The 24,103-nt window shown below is 45.2% G+C and overlaps 1 protein-coding gene and 1 long non-coding RNA gene across 2 annotated transcripts in view; both read left to right on the top strand.

The window, feature by feature from the left end:
- Positions 1-24,103, top strand: part of LOC137653089 (uncharacterized) — a 587,775-nt gene that overhangs the window by 48,424 nt on the left and 515,248 nt on the right. The gene's annotated exons all lie outside the window — the stretch shown is intronic.
- Positions 16,811-24,103, top strand: part of LOC137653816 (uncharacterized) — a 154,227-nt gene continuing 146,934 nt past the window's right edge. Inside the window, exon 1 of the mRNA XM_068387467.1 lies at positions 16,811-17,077. Within this exon, the coding sequence (XP_068243568.1) occupies positions 16,811-17,077 (267 nt within the window). The remainder of the gene's footprint in view (positions 17,078-24,103) is intronic.

A 24,103-nucleotide genomic window follows, 5' to 3' on the forward strand; every position in this document is an offset into this window, starting at 1 on the left:
GACAGGGAATAGCTGCTGGAGGGCAACCTCGTAACCCCAAACAGCAACCGAAACCCAAAAAGTAACTCAATCTCCAGACACAAGTATCCCACTACTGGCAGCAGCTCTTCAAGTGCAGGTAAACCAGATGCTGTCAAAAGCAGCATAGAAGTGGTAGAAGACCCCTCGTCAAGGGGATTTTACAACAGCCTTTCTGGCACCCAAGAACTCGGGGGATTGGAGACCCATTCTGGACGTAAGTCCACTGAACTAGTGCATGAGCAAAGTCAAGTTTGCTATGGAAATATCTGCGTCAGTCCTAGCAGACCCCAGACGAGGTGACTGGATGGTGTCGATAGAAGGACGCGGTTTTTCTTGTCTCAATTCACCCGAACTATAGGAAATATCTGAAATTGGTACATCACGCTACAACTTTTCAGTTCAGAGCACTTTTGTTTTGGCCTAAGCACTGCCCCTTACGTTTTCACACGACGGGTATCGAACGTGGCTCTCTGGTTACATCTGGAAAGGGTACGAATTTCGATGTACCTGGACAACTAGCTAATCAGAGCCAGGTTGTAGGAAAGTGTCTGGAGGATCTACAAGTGATTACATCTACGTCCACTTGAGTTCCATCTGTCTAGTTATTGGACAAGAGACCAAGACCTAGAGACGTGGATTCCGATCCCTCTGGGAATCAGGAATCAGGGGTGTTGGTGGTACTACCCCAACAAGTTACTAGAAGGCTTCGAACTTCATCAGAAGAACCCCGACCTAGTGTTGTATTCAGACGCATCAGACTTGGGGTGGGAAACAACACTGGGGAAGGGCGAGATCTCGGGTCTATGGGGAGACCATCGGAAGAAATGGCACATAAACGTGAAGGAACTTGTGGCCATTCTTCTAGCGGTAATACACTTCCAGGAGGAGGTCCAAACAAGTTAGTAAAGTCAACGCAGACAACACCTAGTGTTGGCCTACATCAGAAAACAGGGAGGCACTTGTTTGGATTCCCTTTATGAGGCAGCAAGATCTCCTGCTGTGGGCAAAAGCGAACAATATATCTCTGATAACCCGCTTCATAGAGGGAGAGAAGAAGATCAGTGCGGATCTTCTCAGTAGTGGAAGACAGATTCTCATGACAGAATAGACCCTGCTTCACAAGGTGTGCAGCAGGCTTTGGAATCTGTGGGGAGAACCATCAATAGACCTCTTTGCGACGCAGAGAACAGGTTACCTGTTTACTGCTTTCCAGTCCCAGACCAGGAAGCAGTGGCAATGGACGTCTTCTTCATGGAGTAGGAAGGACTAGACACGTACGCCTTTCCCCCCATTCAGGATCCTAGACAGAGTCATGAAGAAGTTCAGGGAGTCAAACAACACCCGCATGACCATGATAGCTCCGTGTTTTTGAACCCATGAGACCCTGGATCACAGAAGTGATGGAGTGGCTAGTAGACATCTACAGGTCGTTATCCTGTTGGAATGATCTTCTCAGACAGTCACATATAGAGAGATTCCTTCAAATCTCCTCACTCTCATCTAACTGCCTTTCGACTATCGTAAAAACTGGCAAGAGTTAAGGGCTTTTCGAGGAAAGCTAAAAGAGCAATTGCAGGAGTGAGGAGAACGCCCACAATCAAGGTGTACCAATCTAGTGGGACGTGTTCAGAGAATGGTGCAGAGTTAATAACATTTCCTCTTCCAATACCTCTCTAACTCAATTGGCAGATTTTCTGCTACATTTAACAACACAAAGAAACTAGCAGTATCAACCATCAAGGGATACCGCAGCATGCTAGCCTCCGTCTTCCGTCACAGACATATTGACGTGTCAGGAGACATGGATCTCTCGGACCTTATAAGATCTTTTGAGACCGCTTAGAGTAAGGACAACCCAACCCCATCTTGGAATTTGGATGTAGTCCTGATGTTTTTAACCTCGAGCAGGTGTGAACCTCTTGACAAGGCTCCATGGATGGATCTTACTAAGAAGAGCCTATTCCTGGTTGCGTTGGCGACAGCCAAGAGAATAGAAGAATTGCAAGCCATTAGCAAAAAGATGGGCTTCAATGGAGAGAATGCAATCTGCTTTCTATGACAAGGTTTTCTCCCCAAGAACGAGAATCCTTCACAACCATGCCAGATTCTTTACCATTCCAGGGTTTTCTCATTTAGTAGGGTGGGAAAAGGAGAAAGACTTTCGTCCAGTAGGAACCCTACAAGACTTTATCTGCAGGGGACCAGAAACCTGAGAGGACAGGCAGATAACCTCTGGTGCTCGGTAGAGAAGCCTTCGCTACCCTTGTCAAAGAATGCACTGGCGTTCTTTATCAAAGATTTAATAAGGGAAGCTCACCAGAGTTGTGACGAGAAAAGCTTCCCATTCCTCAAAGTTAAACCACACGAAGTAAAAGCTGTGGCAACTTCGATGGCTTATAGACACAAGTCTATAAAAACGATTTTGGAAGCGATATTCTAGTGAAGCAAATCAATCTTCGCAGATTGTTACCTAAATAGGTACAGACCCAATATGAGGATTGTTGTTCCCTGGGTCCGTACGTTGCCTCTGGCGCCGTACTTGGAGAAGGTACTATTGCGTCTAACCTATAACCTTGTTTTTACCCTTAAATTTTCTTGAACTTGTTCTCATAGGTCGTCTGTGAAGGTTGTTGTAACCTTCCACGGCCTGGGATGCAAGTGTAGATTAGGTTTTATGGAATGTGTTTTTTTTTTCAGTGTGTTAATGGGTCAGGTGGTCAGATCATTGTCCATGGCTATGCCAGGATGGCAAGGTTGGTGATCTAGTCATGTTAAGGTCAAGGACCGTGTGACAGCCCCACAGAGACTTTCAACAGCCCCCTGGTTGGTTCGCTGGGTCTCTCAAGGAATGCAGGCAAATGAGGCATAAAAACCTATGAAGCCAGCTTCCTTATCAGGTATGCCAGGATAGCAAGGGTGGAGGTCTAGCCACTTCAAGGTCGAGGACCTTGTGGCAGCCCCACCGAGACTTTTACAGCCCCCTGAGTGGATCGCTGAGTCTCTTAAGGAATGCAGGCAATGCGGCAGGATAACTATGAAGCCAGCTTCCTTATCAGGTACGAACCAGATTATTGGTACAGCTAATTTGTAGCTATTAATAATTATACAAATTCCCGACGGAGTTGAGGTTTTCTAACCCGCCACCAATGGTGTCAATCAGCTATATGTATGTAACTACCAGGGCAGTTACATATTTAAAAATGATATTTTTATTTTAAGATAAATTTTTAAAATTTATTTACCTGGTAGTTACATATATAAAAGGTCTCTCCCTCCTCCCCTCTTAAAACAGGGGTATGGAATTTCTGAGGACTTATGGGAATGGTTCCAGTTACCTAGTTAGAGGGCGCTCAGGTATGACCACCTGGCCACCTGGTCGGCGATTGCCGCAAAATTTGAATTTCTGCCGTGCGCGCGATGAATGGGGGGGATTAAGCTTTATATATGTAACTACCAGGTAAGTATATTTAAAAATTTATTTTAAAATAAGAATATCATTTTCATAATAAAATAAATTTTTGAACATACTTACCTGGTAGTTATATATAATTTAATTCCCACCCTCCTCCCCTCTAGAGACCTAAGGGCATGGAAGATCTGAGGAATAGTTGGAATGGTTTCAAGTACCTGGTTAGAGGGCGCACTGGTGGTATACTGTACCATGCTATCCAATCGGCGATTGCCACAAGTTTTGAAATTTCTGCCTTGACGACAGGGACTAAGCTACAGTATATATATAACTACCAGGTAAGTATGTTCAAAAATTTATTTGTTCCGTAACTGGAATACAAACCACGCTATTTACATAGGGTAATTACTTCGGGGTAGCTGAACGACGAGCCATAAAAGTTTTAACGAGGGTTTCCTACCCCACCGCTAGTTAGCGGGGGGTAAGGAGGGGTAGCTAGCTACCCCTCCCCCCTCACACACACCGGAGAATACTCCACTTTACTTTTGGCTCGGATGGCGATCGGAAGTCTCCGCTCCCATCCTCACTTGACGGCCATTATTGTTTTGTCTTTTTAACTTACCTTTTCTTATACTTAGTATACTGTATTTAAACATTATTGATGTTTATATATATTTTTGTGTATAGAAAATAGTAAGTTTCCTTTGCTTTCGGTGTTGTGCGGTGTGTGTTGTGTACTTCTACGAGAGTGATCGCTGGCTTGCCAGGCCACCACGATCTTTTCTTGATCACGGTCTTTCACTCCTAGGCCACCATGGTTGCCTTCGTGGAGCCCGGCCCTTCTCTTGAGGTCGTTCACCTCTTACTCCGTACTACGCCTACGATAGCTTCTCAGGACCGAGTCGCTATTTCGTTTTATTTGTCTCAATTATTTTTATGAATATAATTGTGTTTTAACTTTTCAGCTCAGGGCTCACGTCCCTTTGGGGGTCGGTGATCCTTGGAACATTCAAAGTCAGTTGCATTATTATAATGTTATAATTCTGTTTTGTTAACTTTTCGTCCCTTCCTCACCCGGGCATGCCGGGTGGGGGAGGGGGGCGCATACCTTCTTTCGTTCTTATGTTCTTTCCCTCGGGGGTTCTCTTCGGAGTTTCACCCGGGGGAATTTCTGTTAAATAATTATTCTTTTATATTTTCCAGTTTACGATGCTGTTTCTTCGTGCCTGTTGTGTGTGCCTTCAAAGCAGATCTGTCCTGTTTATCCTGGGTAGTCGGCTTCGCCGCCGTCTCTTGAGGCTTTCGTCAGGGGCGTTTCCTTCTCTTAGAAGTTCCCCCGTGACTACTGCCTGCTCTTCATTGCATCCTACAACGATAAGGAGGTTCGCCTCCAGGGTAGTTAGTTAACTTCCCTTTTTTACTTTAACCTGGTCCTTAGGCGGTTATGCTCTTGGGGCTGAGCGGCCGCCCTTGTGACTTGCTCAAGGGGCTGAGCGGTTGCAAGGCTGGACCATGGTACTAGCGACTATGCTCTCGGGGCTGAGCGGTCGCTTCTGTAGCTACGATCAAGGGGCTGAGCAGCTGCAAGATCAGTCTGGCCCTCTCTCGTTCGTGAGGGAGGCCACACTAAGGGCTCCTCCGCGGAGGATTGCTCCTTTTGTCTCTTCTACGAACTGTCCCCTCCCGTTCGCGTGAGAGGACACTCACAGACTCCTCTTTGGAGGATTGTTCCTGTTTACGTCAGCTGCTATCACGGCCTTTCGGGGCTCCATCACCAGTCTCTTCTACGAAGTGCTCACCTCTCTCGTTAGCGAGAGAGGCCACTCATAGAGACTCCTCCTCGGAGGATTGTTCCTGTTGACAGCAGCTTGCTGTTCAGTCACTAGCACTTCGGTGTTTAGTGACAGGGAAACTTCGATTTCTCTTTTTCCCTGACCCTTCGGGGTCTCGGAGCTTTAGTTACGCAGTTCCCTCAGGCTCTCGTAACTTTAGTCACTTCTACACTTCGGTGATTAGTGACGGAGAAACTTCGGTTTCTCGTTGCGTTGACCCTTCGGGGTCTTGCAACTAACCCCCTCGGGGCCTCGCTACTCAGGCTACGTTAGACCCTTGGTCTCTCGTCCCTCAGTGTACCTGTTGCCTGCTGTATCCGTTCCTGACTGCAGACGCACCTTTGGCGCCCACGCCCCCGTTATCTAACGGGCTCCTCCCTTCGGGGCAGGAGAGACTTTCTCACACCTTGAGTAAGTCTCTAAGTGCCAGGTATCCCCTGCGCGCCAACGTTCCCTTACGCGCTAGCGCTCGACTGCTGTTCCTGAGACTGCCTTCAGAGACACCGTTCCAGTATTCAGTTAGGCTGCTACCAACGTTCCTTGCGCTTTTGCGCACGTCGTTAGGGTTCCTGAGATAGCGCACAGGCGCTCACCAGCGGTTCAGCCTACGGTGTCTCTAAGTCTCTTCTACGAAGGACACCTCTCCCGTTCGCGGGAAAGGTATCTCACAGAGACCACTCCTCGGAGTATTTAGCAGTACCTCAGTTGATCGTCGGCACTGAAGTAGACCTCCTGGTCTTCTTCAGGGGATGCCCTCCCGTTTAGGGACACATCCCAGTTCCTGATCTACGAGTAAGCCGATCCTTCAAGCAAGTGCGCGTGCGCTCTCTCCGACGATCTTCTGTTGCACAGGGGCCTACGATCTTCACTCGCGCGACGGCCGTTAACCGGCGATCTTCGGATCCAGCGCTAGGCGCGCAAGCGCTGACGATCTTCTTAGTGCGAGTGAGCGCCAAAGAACGGTCTGTGCGCGGGATAGTTAACCGCGCGCGACAACGAGGCCGTTCCGCACGCGATTGTCGACGGCCGTTAGCCGGCGAACTTCGGATTCGGCACTAGGCGCGCGAGTGCCAACGATCTTCACAGTACGTGTAAGCGCCGAAGATCGTTCCGTGCTCGGGATGGTTTCCCGCGCGCGACCATTGAGGCTCATGCGATAATCGCACGGATCGTCCGCGCGCGGGCACCGAGGTTTTCCCGCTCGCGATCGCCGACCATCTTTTCTGGCGCGCGAGCGCCGACAATCTTCGCACACGCGTGAGCATCGAAGATCGTCAGTGCTCGCGCGAATCGCCGACGATCGTCTTACATAGTTGGAGATCATATGTACGCGGGCACCAATGGTTTTCCGCTCACTGTCTCCTACGATCTTCTCTCGCGCTAGCGCCGATAATCTACGTACTCTCGTAAGCGCCGAAGATCGTCAGCGTTATCTCTTCCGTGTGTGGGATGGTTTCCCACACGCAATCGCCCACGATCTTTCACACGCAAGCGCCAGCGATCTTCATACGCGCGGAAGCGTAGGGATTGTTCACGCGGGCGCCGATACGCCCACATGCATATTTTTCCTTTCCATGTCGATCGTATAGTTAGAGTCTCGGTGAGTGAGGTAACCGAGATCTCGTCTCGCCTAGGTTCCTAACCTAGGCGTGTTATTATACGTTAGACACTCCCCGGTTACCCTTGTGTATGGTGATTTCAATTATGCAGAGATAGGTATCTCTTTTAATTGGATGAACTTTACCCCTCTCAAAAAAGGGAGTTTAAGGGTAATCCCTCTTCCCTCTGAGTGTAGCCTCAGGCTACAACCTTAGCGGGTCGGCCTCAAATTTTTAATTCAGGCATGACTTTTCTACGGTTTTTTCTGCCCTTCCTCTGTAACCGCAGATGCAGGTTTTTGGGGTTTTGGCCAGAATTTCAGAGTATTTAGTCTGTGGTCAGTAGCTACCTGGCAAGGTGAATAGAATTCTTTTGCTACGTTAGGCTACTGATATAGGAGGCTAGACCTCCCTAGGCCACTCCTGAAGGGTCTGTACGATATGACCCTTTTTTCCTGTGACCTAGCAGACTAGTCCTGTGTTAGTGGACCCTAGGCTGAGGAATAGAATTCTTCTAATGCTTAGGGGACACTGGCACTGCAACCCCGTTTCCTTTCCTTTGGAGGTAGTGGCGAGGGTGCTACTAACCTCTTATTTGTATTAATCTAACCCTAGGCGAAGGAATAGAATTCTTTAGCCGCCTGGGATAGTTCTAATACAGGAACGGAGTTGTTTGGTGGGGCAGGACAGGCTAAGGCCGGCTCCTGCTGTACCTTTCACAGGACCCTCTTTTCCCTTCCCTTCTATCCCTTTATGTTGGCGAATCCCGGCAACCTTACTGTTGCCGGTGGGTTGCCGGGATCGACCAGACTCCCCCTCTTACAGTTGATAGCTGCCGGCCGGCAGTCTTAACATCTGTCGGCCGGCAGTAATGACAGCTGTGAGCTGCCGGCCTTTTTAGTTGCCGGCCGGCAGTAAAGACTACTGTCATGGCTGCTGCCAGCCAGCAGTCATGGTGACTGCTGGCAAGCCACCAGGGCAGCTGCTGGCCGGCAGCTGGTGGTCATGTTGGCTGTAAGTGGGAAGTCCCTTCTATTTACAAAGGTTCTTAAGTTCTTTCTTGAACTGCTAGCAACAGTGGCTACTGCCGGGGTGCTGCCTACCAGGCCGGCACAGAATGGTGCCTGGTCAACCGGCAGCACGCTGACTGTACTAGTACTGCTGGCCGGCAGTACTGACCAGCGGTGCCGGCCGGCAGTACTGACCAGTGGTGCTGGCCGGCAAGGTTTAGACAGATCCTTACCGGCGACAGTATTCTAGCTGGATAGAAGCTTGAATTTTATATTCTCCCCTTCCATTTGAACCTTCTTTCTGGAGAAGGTAGTAATAGTAGACTTTTACATCCCTTTTACTGTATATATTTACAGTATTAGGTAGCCTGTTCTCCATGCTATCTCTCTTTTTTTAGCTAGCAGGCTAGATGTGCTAGCATTAGCTAGCTATGCCGACAACATGCTGGCTGTACTACAGTATATGTTTATACAGGTAGTTAGTATTTCTGCAGTATAGGATATACTACAAATAGAAAGCTTCTGTATATTTTATGCTATTAGTGTTTTTCCAATATATTTGAAAATCCTACCCAAATATTTGTGGAACCCAATCTCATATTGAAAGAATTTAATTCTTCAATATTCTGATTAGAAATCAGTCTTCAGATTACCCTGCAATATTAAAATTTTAAGGACTGGAGGTTACACTCCTAACCCTTAAAGGGCAGAGCCCTTATCCTCGAGTCTCCATGATTAGGAAACTCTATGTTTTAATTTTGTAAGGGGGGTCACAGCAAATAAGTTGGGTGAGATATATACAAATATATGTCTTTCCTTTCCATACTATATATAATTATACAGTAGCCAGTATATTGCAATATAGTGCATACTGCAAATAGAAAACTACAGTATGATTATACAGTAACTATTTCTAGTATATCTTGGGTATCCTCATGTGAGCTTATGCTGCAGCCGCCCTTACATCGAAGGAATAGTGTTTCTTCGTTAAGCTGATTGAGAAATCAGTCTTCCGTACCCCACAGTATTTAGTATGAAAGGGACAGTGAAGTATACACTTTCCTTTTCCTAGGGGTTAGAAAACCCCTTTTTCAGTTGGAATTCCTTCGAAAAGGAAATTCCTATCACTTGATACTGAGGGGAGGTACCAGCATTTGCTTGCAAGGGATACACAAGTATGTGTCTCCTACTATCCCTTTATAGCTTGCTATCCTAAGCTATTCTGTTAAGATATGACTTTATTGGTTATCAGTGAGATAATCAATCGTATACTCATTTTGTTTTCCTTTCTTTACAGGAGGAACGCCAGATGTCGTGTGTTGCAGTCTTCTGCAAAACTAAGAGTAAGTGTTTTTACGGACATAATGCATGCAGGTTTCATGCCCCCCGGATATATTATTTCCGAACACCTGCAGTATTGGAACCCGCAGGCCTGCAATGTATGTCGGGACCTATTGTCCGAAGGTTTCAAGAATCCCAAGTCGGTGGAGACTAGGGATGCAGCTCGTTTCAAACTACGCAACTGGGTGAGAGGCTTTCAGAAAATCTCTCCGGGACCTTACCTGCCTAATGACAAGATGCGTAGGTTACTATTTCCAACAGAGAGTAAGGAAATAGTGGTACCCCAGACACGAGGTACATTTCCCGATGGCCAGATAACCTTCGGGAAGGAGGGCAAAAAGCGCCCACGGGAAGAAGGGGAGAATGTTGGGTTGGAATTGTCTCCGTCCCAAAAGGCTTATGAGCCAACGTCATCGATATCTCCGCCTTCTATCCCTCTTTTAGATGGAATGAACCAGTTATGGGCCCAAGTCAAGAATCTAGTAGAAAATTTGTGCAAACAGAGCACAAAGCAGGAAGCGAAATGCAAGGTAGAGCTTGGTAAAGCTCCACTTGTCGCTCCTAAAGGGTCGTACAAAAGACTCGTACAAAAGACTCGTAGATCAAGACCTTCTGACATGCTCCACAACCAATCCCTGGAGGTTTGCGGAGCTAATGCCGATTCTAAATGGCAAACTCTACATCTCGGAGAAGATGGGTGCTGTTCCTTTGGACAAAATCTGGCCAAGCTTTGACGCTTTCCCGAACTGTTTCATCAGACTGAAGGATGAACCAACATCAGAAAAAGGAACGGAATCAAAGGAGGTTATGATTCTCGACAATGATAAAGCACAGGCTATCCTATCAAGCAGCGTAGAAATGGCGGGTTACTCGGTATCGAAGGTATCCACACCGCGTAACAAGCACTCTTCCTTTCTTACTCCTGTTTCAATTTCATTCCCCTTTACGGAGAAGGCTTTCAATTATGTCACTGAGGCAATAGAGACAGGTAAACCGTGTCCTACACTCAAGGAGTGCGAGCCTCTGTCATTAGCATTTCCCAGACAGGAGAAGAACTGGAAGGAGGCCCATTTCACCTTTTCAGTAGGAAGACTTGAGGCGGATGTCGCCAGTCGACAATTTAAGGAAAATCTTCCAAAATTATCTGAGTTTTTCTTACAGAACGAACAAGAAACAAAGGAGAGACTTGCAGCCTCCTTATCTCTACAGAACTACAAAGAGTTCTGTTCGGCTCATCAAGATACCCCAGACATGCTTAGGGTCTTAGCCAAAATACATGACTACTTTGGTAAAAGACCTTTATGCCTTTATAAAGGCTAGAAGAACATGTAGGGAGTTTGTGTTAGCTAATGCAACAGCGAAACACGATACAAGAAAGCTAATATCTTCCAACATCTGGGATAAAGACCTCTTTCCAGACGAGGTAGTCAAGGAAGTGATTAAGAACGCCTCTACGGAGAAAGTAGGACTTCTCCAAAAGTGGGGCATCCTTTCAAAAAGAGAATGTTCTAAGGTTGTGGGTCCCCAACCTAAAAGGAAGATGGAGAGGTCTGGACATCCATTTCGAGCGGTTCAACAACGATCCACAGTTGTAGTGACCGAGATGTCACAGACAGATGGTCGAAAAGAGATTCCTACTGATCAATCGAAGCATAGAAATGCTTCTAGTAGGAGGGAGATTCCTTTAGGATCGCTGGACCTTCGATCCTTGGGTCCATGGCCTAATCAAGATGGGACTAAGTCGAGAGGTGGAGATATCTCTACCACCATTTCCTGGAGGAGTTTACCTGAGAGCTCTAGAGCATACAGGTGGTAAGGAAACTTTAGTCCACCGAATTCCAGGGAAGGCCGTTGTGTGTTTACGAGAAGGACTCAAGAAAATTCAGAGTCATTCAGGACTTATTGCCACTCAACAAGTCCAAATAAAACAACAAGTCCAGGAGGTTTATCCTCCTGAACATAAGGACCCCGCTGCAAAAAAGGGTGCCTTACCAGACCTGAAAGTCGTCTATCGGCAGCTTCCAGTCAATCACCCTCTCCCCTCCTATCTAGGATTCAGGTTACACAAAGTAACGCACTTCCTAGGAAAGATACTCATCAGACTAGACAGAGTCCTAGCTGCCTTCATAAAATTGGCAGACACAGTCATGCGATATTTAAGCCTAAGAAAGGTTCAGGCAACAATGTTCCTGGACAAGAGGCTGGGGTGGGCAGCACCCAAGGTGGCTGGTCTATGAACATCCGAACAAATGATCCGGTCCCGGATCATCGTCGATGAAAGATAAATTTCAGATTCCCAAAACGAGAACTGGGAGGAACCCTGCCCTCTCTCCAGTTCGCAATAAAGGCAGGTCCTGTGCTAAGAGCACGGCTGCAAGATGCACTGGGAACCTGGAGAAAACAAGCATCAAACGCTCGAAGAGGCCTAAAAAGACCGATAGCGGTCCTTCCTTTTCGCTTCCTTAACAAAGGTCAAAGCCCGAAAATCCCAAGACCATGTTGGTCCAGTCATGAGTAGGGAAACTCTCTCCAAGCAGATCAGTTTGTCTACAGCTGATCTGGGACTCCGAAGCGATAACGAGGCGCTGCAATCGACGATGCTAAGAAACGTCTCATACAGTTTAAGTGTAGTTAGCCATCCCTTATCTAAAGGAATGGCACCTGTCAGCAGTTCAAATACAACCAATCCGCATTGTGACAGTGGATGGTCTACTCAGGCTCAGGCCGATAGAGTTAGAATGGTCCACGGACGCAGACCTATTCTCTCCCGGATGGGAACAAGTCCACGAACTGCAATCCGACCTCTTCATTACGAGCGCTGTCAAGGAACTACCTTGATATGTAGCCCCATACGAGGATCCTCTAATTTAAATGATAAACATCATGTCTCTGAAATGGAAGGAATAGACTTAGGATTTCCAGTTCATCCCGTCCAATTACCTGCTGAGAGTCCTCAACATACTGAGATCCTTCCAGGCGGGACAACTCCAGAAGATTCAGAGATTAATTGCCTTCGATTTATTACAGAGAACCCAAACCCTTCATTACATGATTTTTTTGCCCTAGCGGTTAAGAAAAGATTTGGGATCTCAATAGGCAATATAGAATTCTTAGAGGAATACAAGTCTAAGTCAACTAGAAGACAATATGAGTCATCATGGAAAAAGTGGGTTGCTTTCTTAAAAGCAAAAGGACTGAGAGAGATTTCAATGAACTTCTGCATGTCCTTCTTTATCCATCTTCATAACCAGGGTTTGGCGGCCAACACGATAACGACGTGCAAGTCAGCCTTGACTAGACCTCTTCTATATGCCTTTCAAGTAGACTTGGCGAATGAGATCTTTAATAAGATCCCGAAGGCATGTGCGAGGCTTAGGCCTGCTGCACCGCCAAAGCCCATCTCTTGGTCTTTGGACAAGGTCCTACATTACGCCTCATCCTTGAACAATGAAGATTGTTTGCTTAAGGATCTAACTCAAAAGGTTATTTTTCTGTTTGCTCTAGCCTCAGGGGCTAGAGTTAGTGAAATAGTGGCCCTTTCTATGGATGAGGGCCACATTCAGTTCTCAGAAACAGGAGAACTGAATCTCTTCCCTGATCCATCCTTTCCCACTAAGAATGAGCTACCCACTAAAAGGTGGGGTCCCTGGAGAATCTGCACTCTGAAGGAAGATATCTCTCTATGTCCGGTAGAGTGTCTAAAGGTCTATCTTCGTAGAACTTCAGACTTCAGGGGAGGACAGCTCTTTAAAGGAGAAACCTCTGGATCAAACTTATCCCTAAAACAACTGAGGGCAAAGCTCGCCTATTATATTTGTAGAGCGGATCCTGACAGTACTCCCGCAGGTCATGATCCGAGAAAGATTGCTTCATCACTGAACTTCTTTCAGTATATGGACTTTGAGCGTCTTCGTTCATACACTGGATGGAAATCATCCAGAGTGTTTTACAAACACTATGCAAAACAGGTACTGTACATGAACTGAAATACTATGTAGTGGCGGCAGGTACAGTAGTGTATTAAATCCTGCCCCCCCAATTACTGTTATAGACAGTCAGTGGTTTGGACTTCAAATGTCCTCGCACATATACTGGGTGAGAATCATCCACAGTGTTATACAAACACTATGCTAAGCAAGTCCATGATCTGAAGCAGTATGTGGTGACGTCGGGTAGAGTACTTAACCCGCCGTCTAATTCTACGATGAACAGCTAATTGACTGGGACTGTCAATTAAAGGGAGAAGAGGTCATCCCTCTTAGGGTGTGACCTCCTTTGATCAAGTGTTACCATGGTGACACTAGCTCTGTTCAAAATCCCAGGTGTGGAATTATACAGATAGCACTAGTGCCGGTGTACGTAGTACACAATGCCGATAAAAGTAACCAGTACAGGAATTATGAAGAGAATTTGTTTTATAATTTCCTTCAATCTGAGAGTGGCACTTTTCATTTCTTGCTTTCCAAGAAAGAAAGATAATCTCTGTACAGGTTACATGTATAGTTCCATTATCATGCTACATTTGTTTTACTTATTAATAAACGTCTATAGAATGTAATTGCGTCCTAACTCGCCCGACAATTGCTTGATTATAGTCCAGAGTATGTATTTTTATGTATTTGTATGCTCACAAACAATGGATTTTAGAAACACTTGTCAGGTATTTGGTAATTTTCACAAACTACGAGACGGTTTGTTCATCTGGTGTATTCTTATGTTTGTCCATACAATATATGCTTACCTTGAGACCCCCCTTTCTACCGTCTAGAATGACTCTTCCCTGTAGGGGCCAGGAAGCACTAACATCGGAGATGATTAGTGATAATGACGGATAACGGTAACGTCATTTGTCTCGATTGATCCAAATGATCATAGAAAGGTTGTCCCAAGGTTAAGGCACTGATGAAAACCCACAGATACATTAATGCTCTGGTATACTTCCATCAGGACGACATGGCTTGAGCCCAAAAAACGGATTTTGAGCGAAGCGAAAAATCTATTTTTGGGTGAGATCGCCATGTCGTCCTGATGGACCCACCCTTCTTTCTTAAAAGAAAAGATCTTCACAGTTCCCTCCCTGACGTACTGGATCTGTAGCACCACGCTCAATGCTACTAGGAATGTGCGCCATCCTGGGAATGGCGCTGGGGTGGTGGTCAATAGTAGTACGGGAACAGGGGTAACCTTGTTACGGCCCCATTCTATTCTTTTGCCACGTCCTCCTCGAAGCGTTAATGCTATTTGAGGTGGAGATTGCTATGTGACGTGTCAAGAATGCGTCCTCTGATTTTATGCGATATCCTTGAGAAAATTTTAAGGATATTCGCTCCAGGAGTTAGAATTCTGGAACCTGAAGGTTAATTCTCTGAGAATATCACTGTAGTATATAATATATCCTTTTGAAGCTATCTCAGGAACTTCCATCAGGATGACATGGCGATCTCACCCAAAAATAGATTTTTCGTGTCGCTCAAAATCCGTTATATATATATATTTATATATATATATATATAATATATATATATATATATATATATATATATATATATACATATATATATACATATATATATATATATATATATATATATATATATATATATATATATATATATATATATATATATATATATATATTTATATATACAGTGGTACCTCTACATACGAATTTAATCCGTTCCACAACCGACTTCGGATGTAGAAAATGTTCGGATGTAGAAACGAATTTTCCTATAAGAATACATTGAAATAGGATTAATCCGTGGTTGAGCCCAAAAACCTATGATAACTCCTTAATGAATTACTACACATAATTACATATGACAATATGCACTCTAAATTAGATAATAGACATGTAAAAAAGAATAATTATCAAGAAATAATAGATAAGAAACGGGTTTTTAGCGTCACTTTACCTTAGAAAGTCTAGCGCAGGTGTTGGGTCTTGTTACGCAGAGAGGAGATGGATGGGCGGCAAGGAGGTAGAGAGGTTGACTACGATAAACGTACTCTACCGTAACTTATTCTAACTTACACTAAGTGAACTTTAACCTAATTTAGCTTATTTTTTTTTTATTTTTATATTTTATATTTTTTTTTACATTTTCTTTTTTTCTTTTTGATGATTAATTTTAATCACTTTCACTCTGTACTTATAATTGATTTAATTTATTTCTCTTCAATCTTTGCCATTTTCTTTGTTTCACTTTCTTTCGCTTCACTCTTTGCCGTTTTCTTTGAACCACTTCCTTCCTCTTCATCATGAGTGTGCTTCGTAGTTTTTTAAAGAAGCTATCGATAGAAAGTTGCTTGGTACAGCTTTTCAGAATTTTTCGAAAATAAATTAAGGAAACATCATCAAACTGCCCAACTACACGACAAACCTGCAATATCTTTGGATGGTATTTGTCGATGAAGTTGACCACGTCTTGATATTTTCCTAACATATTTGCTCCGAACCTAACACAAGTTCTACCTCCTCGATCCCTTCCTTGTCATCACTCATGTGCTTAGACATAGCATGGAGTTCATTGAGCTCCTCTGTAGTAAGTTCGTCGTGATGGTTCTTAGTCCCTTGGGATTTTCATCCCTCAGTCTTCGCAGATAATGGTTTGGCTATCTGTGAGCACATGGGGATAAACTTCCGTTGGAAGTTTACCAGTCCCAGGAATCCCCGTAGCTCACGCACAGTGGTCGGTTTAGGGAAGTCCTCCACTTTCTGGATGTATTCTGGTAGCTTACGCATACCAGAATTCCAACCAGATGACCAAGATACTTGACTTCAGCTTGAACCCACGAACACTTCTCGAGTTTTATCTTGAGTCCGTGCTTCTGGAGAGTAGCCAAAACTTGTTCTACCAGTTTCAGGTGTTCCTCGAAAGAAGACCCAAGTATCAAGATGTCATTAATATAGACAACCACCTTGGCTTTCGGGAACTCTTGGAGAATTCTCCGCATTTCTCTCTGGAACCCCCCCAGATGCTGAAGCATTGATGAGGATGGGGGACTTAGGGATTAGCAGCTGGACTCTGATGAACAGAGGGAACTACTTTCCCACTGGACCTCGGTGCCCAACTGTTGATCCAACTAAATCAGTCGGCACTTTCTCTTTTCCTTTTGGTTATTTCTTTTCTTCTCCCATCTCTTCCTTTTGGGCTCGATTTTGTTGACTTTGGCTTGTTTGATTATGCTTTGGCTGCTGCTTTGTATTTGGCACAGTGTGGGATGGACAGCATTCCATCTCAACCTGTGCCAATTTAGATGCCATCACCCTCTGGCAGACCCCATTGGGTGCAGACCAAGTCTGTTAAGAGTCGGGCTCCAGTGATCCGGTTGTAAGTCGCCCATATTTGCGGGTAATGGGTGACGCCAGGCATTGGAGTCGCCGGTGGGAGGGGCTAACCACCTCCACTGACCAGTGTACGCCCATCTCAAGAGAGGCAGCCCCTCTCTAATAGAGGACTGGTCCCCGCTGAAGCCTCTTCTTGTGTTGGGCCACATGGCATAAGAGGACTGACATCCTTCGATAAGAGGTGGATAATCCGGCTTGCTCTTTCAAAAAAAACCAACCGCTCCGTTGACGACCTGGAAAATACAAACATGGACCTCGGTACAGACAGCTCCAACTCTGGTTCTAATATAGTAACAGTGGAACCTTACCCACGTCATATGAAGAATGATAAGAAAACACTACAGAAGAAGAGAGAGAGAATGAGAAATGATGACCGTACAGAAAAATATAGAAAAGTAGAAGTATTACCTGGTCACTATGAAGTAGTGAATTATGAGAAGTTTTTTATTTTTGAATTTGAAAATGCAAGACATGAACGTTTAAATGTTTATAAAGCTAATAGGGAAATAGTTGCTGTATGTGGAGGGCAGCCAAATATTCTTCCCCAGGGATATGGAAGTCTCCTGATAGAGGCACTATCCCCAATACAAGGCGAAAGATTGAAAACACTCGCAACATTGGATGGTCATAGTGCCATGCGTTTCGCACCTTACTTTCAACCAGAGTAGAGGTGTGATATATGCTCCAGAGTTGCTGGACATAGAGGAAAAGGAAATTGAGGATGAACTGAAAAGTCAAGGAGTAGCAAAAGTAGTCAGAATGAGAAAGAAAGTTGGAGAACAACGTATTCCTCTTGCTACTGTGATTATAACATTTGATCAATGCAGATTACCAAATGTTATAAAAGCTGGTTGGCTATCTTTGAAGGTAAAACCATATATCCCTTCACCATTGCGATGTTATCATTGCCAAATGTATGGCCATTTAAGCCAGAAATGCAAGGAAAAACTAAATAATAAGCCAGCTGTTTGTGCCAACTGTAGAAAAAGTAGTCATGGAGTATGAATAGAAAACCCTAATTGCATACATTGTGGGGAAGCACACCCAGCTATATCTAAAAGCTGTGTTAAGTTTATTTTTGAAAAAGAAATGCAGGCCATTAGGACCATGGAAAGTGTTATTTTTAAAGAGGCTCGTAAAAAAGCTCTTTAAAAGCAGATAAGACCAAGGCAACCTTTTTCAATGGTTCTGAAGGAAAACTTGCCAAACCACACAGACGGAAATTATATATCTACTTCTAAGATAAAGAAACAAATAAAAGTAGTTAAAGAGGTTGAAAGTCCCATTGAAAATCTATATCCAGAAATTGTAGAAAAATCAAAACAGATACTTAAAGATCTGAAAGTTATTCAAAAGCCAACTACTCCGATTCCAAACAATAGTACAAACCTCTCTCAGGCCGTGTCCTAGCCTGATCTGATGGAGGTTCCACTTGAAACCAATTTACCTGGTGAACCTGTAGTTGGGAAGGTGCAAATACCTGACAGATCACAACCTTTTAATCGAAAAAGAGAGACCTCCATCTCTCTCACCTCCTACTATAAGAAACATTAAAGTCACGACTTCAAATAAATATATATTGTCTGCTGATGTTTCTGATCAACTAGAAGGTAAATTGAACCACTCAGAAATTCAAGTTGAGGTCCACCATCATCCTCAACAATTAGATCAAATGGACACAAAGAAAAAGAGGAACACAAAACCCACTATATCAAGATCCTCTCTAGAGATACCACCGGGAAATATTGTAGATCAAATATTGCCAATGGGAAGACTTCATCTAAGGTGTCTTCCAAAAAATAAACCTTAGTTTTTTCCTCCATTCTGCAATGGAATTGCCAGGGTTTAAGGACGAAATCTGAACAACTTAAGCTCCTCATACGTGAGCACTCCCCTATAACTGTATGTCTACAAGAAAGCAAGCTCGATGCTAATACTCCTTGCCCTCGAGAGTATGTTAGCTAAAGGACACCATATGATCAATGAGCAGGGAGCCATGGGGGAAGTCTTATATACATTTGTCGAGATGTTCCCCAAATATCTTTGTCTATTATTATTATTTATGGGCTCAGGCCATGTCGTCCTGATGGAAGGTTCCTTTAAGTAGCTTCCTAGGGTATATTTGACTACAGTGATATTCCCAGAGAATTTACCTTAAGGTCTCCAAAATTCTAACTCCTGGCGCGGGTATCCTTAAAGTTTCCCTTTAAGGATATCGCATAATATCAGAGGACGTATTCTTGACACGCCACATAGCAATCTTCACCCTGAATAGCGTATACGCTTCGAGGGGGAAAGTGGCAAAAAACGAAGGTACCCTTCCTCCGTTACTATTTGAGTATCTAGATGGCGTCATCGTCGCCGCCATGTTTATTCCTTTTTCTGTATTGATCTCGCTCGGTGATTTTCCCGGTTGCTCTCTCGTAATTGGATTATTTTGGATTTATCATGCAATCTCCAACCTCTTCTGCCTCTGGAAAGTTGAGTATTTGATCTTTACATTGTATAAATGTTAGCTCTTGCCTTACAGTATAGTGAAATTAAATCAAATTAAATTAACTTATGGAAGATCTGTTGCCTGAAACGGAGGCGTCGTGGTCGCTGTCGTTCGTAACGCATGAGTTATTTAGTTAGCCAGAATGACTTTCCCGGTATAGATAGCATAAATAATCATAGTTATTTAGTCTTCATTTCTAGGAGTTATTTATATTATGCCGATAGTATTTGTAATAGTTTCGGCAATTTAGGTAACCGAACCTTGCTTACGCTAGGCTTCCTAGCCTAGGCGTTTCAGTTTACTTTCATGCATGATATAATAGACATTCCTAGTGTTATAAAATTTTAAATGAAGCTATTTAACGGATTTTGAGCGAAGCGAAAAATCTATTTTTGGGTGAGATAGCCATGTCGTCCTGATGGAAGGTTCCTTCAGTAGCTTCCTAAGGGTATATATGACTACAGTAGATATTCCCAGAGAATTAAACTAAAGGTTTCACAGAATTCTAACTTCTGGCGCGAGTACCCATAAGGTTTCACTTAAGGATATCGTATAATAACAGGGGACGTATGCTTGAGACGCCACATAGCTATCTGCACCCCACATAGCGTTTACGCTTCGAGGGGGAAGTGGGGCAAGTTATGGGAGGAGCCTTTACTAAATTCTCCTCCTCCGTTACTGTTATGGTACTCGGTGACGTCAATATCCGGTCGCCATGTTGGCCACCATCTTGGTTGACGCCGCCGCAGCGCGCCATCCTCATTCCTTCTGGCGTTTATGCCAGCCTTCATGATACAATAAGATTGGGAGGGGCCTGTCAGGGCCGAATAGAGAACAAGGGCGGGTCCATCAGGACGACATGGCTATCTCACCCAAAAATATAATTTTCGCTTCGCTCAAAATCCGTTTTTTGGGCTCAAGCCATGTCGTCCTGATGGAAGTGTACTAGAGAATTAATGTATCATGGATTTTCCCCCTTTTGTAGTGCCTTTTGACTTCTAAACAATATTCCTTTGGTCTGATGACCACAGAGACCTGTGACATATCCGTTACATGTCACTTCAGATAAGCATATACCATGTTACCGCTTCCTGCCCCACTGGCAGGGAAGTCCTATTTGGACGCAAGGAACATCTTGAAGTTACTTGATAGAGGAACTCACTTAGTCTCGGAGATACCTGCCGGTCCCAGGGCCAGATAGAAGAAGGTAAGTACAATCGTGTTGGAACAAATTACCTTGGTCTAGATGAGTGTGCATTAAGAGAAACAATATTATAACATTGTTCATAATAATATCCAAATAATAGGGTAATAAAAATTCTGTAACAGTGTTTTTATTTCATGAGTGAGGGTGAAATGAGACGCACAGGGTAACCAAATTCTCTTTTATTCAGTAAATCAAGAATTAGCATGAAATAAGCAAATTTTAAATATGAAATGCAATTAAAAACATAGACTAAAGACATCAGAAGAAGTGGGTGTGGAATTTGAAAAGGAAAACTTGCCATTACACACATAAGTTCCAGAGGAACTATAAAGTCTTTCTAGAAAGTCTTAGGTACACTTCATGTTAAAACGTGGCACACGTGTTACTGTCTATGTTACTTCAGCTTTGTAGAAGAACAGTCCTTAGTGTCACAAGGTGGCACTTAAAATCACTATGTTTCGCACTAGGGTCAACACAGGCACCCATGGAGTTAGAGTCCCGAATAACTCACTGTTCTACGCAGCACTGAGTAGCAGGTTTTAGTACACTACCTGTTGCTACCACAAAACGCTTCAACTCGTGCACCTGCTTCGCGTAGTGTTTGAAAAACACTCTTGAGGATTTCCAGCCTGTGAAAGAGCGAAGACTCTCGAAATCCATTGACTGGAAAAAGTTCAGGGAAGAGGCGACTTTCCTGGGATCATGACCTGTGGGTGTACTGTCAGGATCCGCTCTGCGAATAAAGAGGGGATCTTCGCCCTTAGTTGTTTGAGTGACAAATCAGACTCTGATGTTTCTCCTTTAAAGAGCTGTCCTCTGCCAAAGTCTGAAGTTCTTCGAAGATAGACCTTTAGACTCTCCACTGGGCATAGAGAGACATCTTCCTTCAGAGGGCAGATTCTCCAGGGGCCCCACCGTTTGGTGGGAAGCTCGTTCTTGGCGAGAAACGTTGGGTCAGGAAAGAGGGTAAGTTCGCCTGTGTCACCAAACTGTATCTGGCCCTCTTCTCTTGATAAAGCCACAATCTCACTGACTCGGGCTCCCGAGGCGAGAGCAAAAAGGAAAATCACTTTTTGAGTCAAATCTTTCAGAGGGCAAGACTCGTTGTCCAAACTTGAGGCAAATTGGAGCACTTTGTCGAGAGACCAGTAGATAGGTCTTGGTGGAGGTGCAGGACGGAGTCTAGCACATGCCTTTGCCAGCTTGTTAAAGATATCGTCGGACAGGTCGATCTGGAAGGCATAGAGTAGTGGTCTTGTCAAGGCCGATTTGCAGGTGGAAAACGTGTTGGCTGCCAAGCCCTGTCCATGAAGGTGAATAAAGAAGGACAGACAAAAGTCTATAGAGATTTCTGTAGGATTTTTAGCCTTGACGAAGGACACCTATTCCTTCCAGGAAGACTCGGGTTTTCCTTGATGAAGCGAAGACAGTCGACTTCTGAACTTGCTGGGAGAGAACTGGGTCCGGCAGGGGAATTAGCCTGGGTTGTAATTCCAGGATTAGAGGGAACCAGTTGCTCCGGGGCCACTTGGGTGCCATTAGGACTGCTGTTCCTTGGAAGGTTCTCAGCTTGGTGAGGACTTTCAGCAGAAGGTTGGGTGGAGGGAACAGGTAAATTTTGGACCATCTGTTCCAATCCAGGGACATGGCGTCCACTGCTTCCGCTTGGGAGTCCTCGTATGGGGCCACATAAAGAGGATGACGTTTGTTGTCGCTCGTCGCGAAGAGGTCGATCTGCAGTTCCGAGACTTGATGAGAGATGAAGGAGAATGAGTCTGCGTCTAGGGACCATTCTGACTCTATCGGGGTTGTCCTTGATAGAGCATCCGCCATCACATTGCGGAATCCTTGTAGGTGAACTGCTGAGAGGTGCCATCTCTTCTTGTCCGCTATACGGAAGATGGGCAGTAACACTTGGTTGAGTTGGGGCGATCGTGAGCCCTGACAGTTGAGACATCTGACCACAATGGCGCTGTCCAGAGTTAGACGGATGTGGGATGAGGGGCGTGGAGACAGCCTCTTTAGAGAAAGAAGGACCGCCATGGCCTCTCAGAAGTTGATGTGGAACGTCTTGAATAGGGGAGACCATCCGTGTGGATAACGACCGACGGAGGCGGTGGTTGAAGGGGAACTGATCTTCTCAGGTTCTTTGCCTCCGACCATGGCTTTAGGAGTGAGCGATGCCTGGTTGGTAAAGGTCTCTTGAGATCTCTTCGAGCGATGGATGCGTATCTTCTCCAGACTCCCGATGCATCCTTTAGCTGTGCTCGTAGCACTGGGTCTGTCACTGAAGTGAACTGGAGGGAGTCGAGCACCTGCTCCTGTTGACGTCTTGAAATCCGTTTGGATTTTAGGAGTCTTTTGACAGATCCTGCTATTTCCTTCCTTTTCTTCAGAGGGATGGAAAGACGGTGTGACTGAAGGTTCCAATGGATTCCTAGCCATTGAAACTTCTGAGCTGGTGAAAGTCAAGACTTTTTGGTGTTGATCTTGAAACCCAGATGTTCCAGGAATTGGGTCACCTTTCTGGAAGCTTGCAAGCATTCTTCTGAGGATGCTGCCCATACCAGCCAATCGTCCAGGTAAGCCATCATCTGGACGCCGTGTAGGCGTAGCTGTTGGACGATCTTTTCTGCGAGCTTCGTGAAGATCCTTTGAGCTATGTTGAGTCCGAAGGGCATGGCTCTAAAGGCGTACTGCCTTCTTTGAAGCCTGAATCCTAGGTAGGAGGAGGCCTGGCGATTCATTGGAATGTGCCAGTAGGTGTCCGCCAAGTCTATTGAGACTGTGAATGCCTTTTGGGTCAGTAGGGCTCTTATGTGCTGAAGTTAGCATCTTGAATTTGTTGTTCACTATGAACTTGTTGAGAGGGGACAAGTCCAGAATGACACTGAGTTTGTCAGAGTCCTTCTTGGGAAAACAGAACAGTCTTCCCTGGAACCTGGTGAACTTTACCCTCTTGATCACCTTCTTGTTCAAGAGTTCTTGGACGTATTCTTCCAGGACGGGGGTGGAGTGTTGGAAGAATTGATGGAAGGTTGGAGGTGGTGTTACCCAACTCCACCCTAGTCCGTTCTTGATGATGCTGTGAGCCCAAGGATTGAAGGTCCAACGATCCTGGAAGAGGCGGAGTCTTACTCCCACCGGAAGCATTTCATTGCTTCTGGTTTCCCGAGGGTTTGCCACCTCGGCCGCCTGCTCCCCTCCCTCCTCTCCCTCTGGATGGACGCCGAGAGGAGTCTCTGCCGGTGCCTCTACCTTTGGGACGAAAGGTAGTTGACTGCCTTTTGTAGGCAGGTGTGAAGACTGGTGACTTAGCCACCACCGGCTGAGGGACCAACTGAAAGGTCTGTTGGGGCTGAGCCACCAACTGGGGATAGCGAGTGCCAGAAACTGGCGCTTAGCCTGCCGCTGCTGGGGCCTGTGTTTGTTCGATTTCTTTTTAGGCTGGAGGCCCTCATCCTGAGAAGATTTCCTCTTCCTTGACATGCCCCACTTGTTGTGAAGGTTCCGGTTCTCAGTGGCGGCTCTGTCTACGATCTCTTTCACGAGGTCCTTAGGGAAGAGATCTTTCCCTCAAATGTTGCAGGAAATCAGTTTCCGGGGTTCGTGTTTGACGGTAGCATCCGCAAACATAAATTCTCTACAGGCTCTCCGGGCCCTGATGAAGCTATAGAAGTCCTTCGTCAGGGTGGCAAGATGGGTCTTAGCCAAGACCATGTAGAAGTCTGGGGTCCGAGTGTCCCCGGCCATCGTCTCCAATTGCACTTGATGAGAAAGGGAGGCGACCAGTCTCTCTTTCATATCCAGCTCTTGACGCAGAAGGTATTCGGAGAG

The sequence above is a fragment of the Palaemon carinicauda genome, chromosome 14 (genome assembly GCF_036898095.1).
Source record: "Palaemon carinicauda isolate YSFRI2023 chromosome 14, ASM3689809v2, whole genome shotgun sequence".
Lineage (NCBI taxonomy): Eukaryota > Metazoa > Arthropoda > Malacostraca > Decapoda > Palaemonidae > Palaemon > Palaemon carinicauda.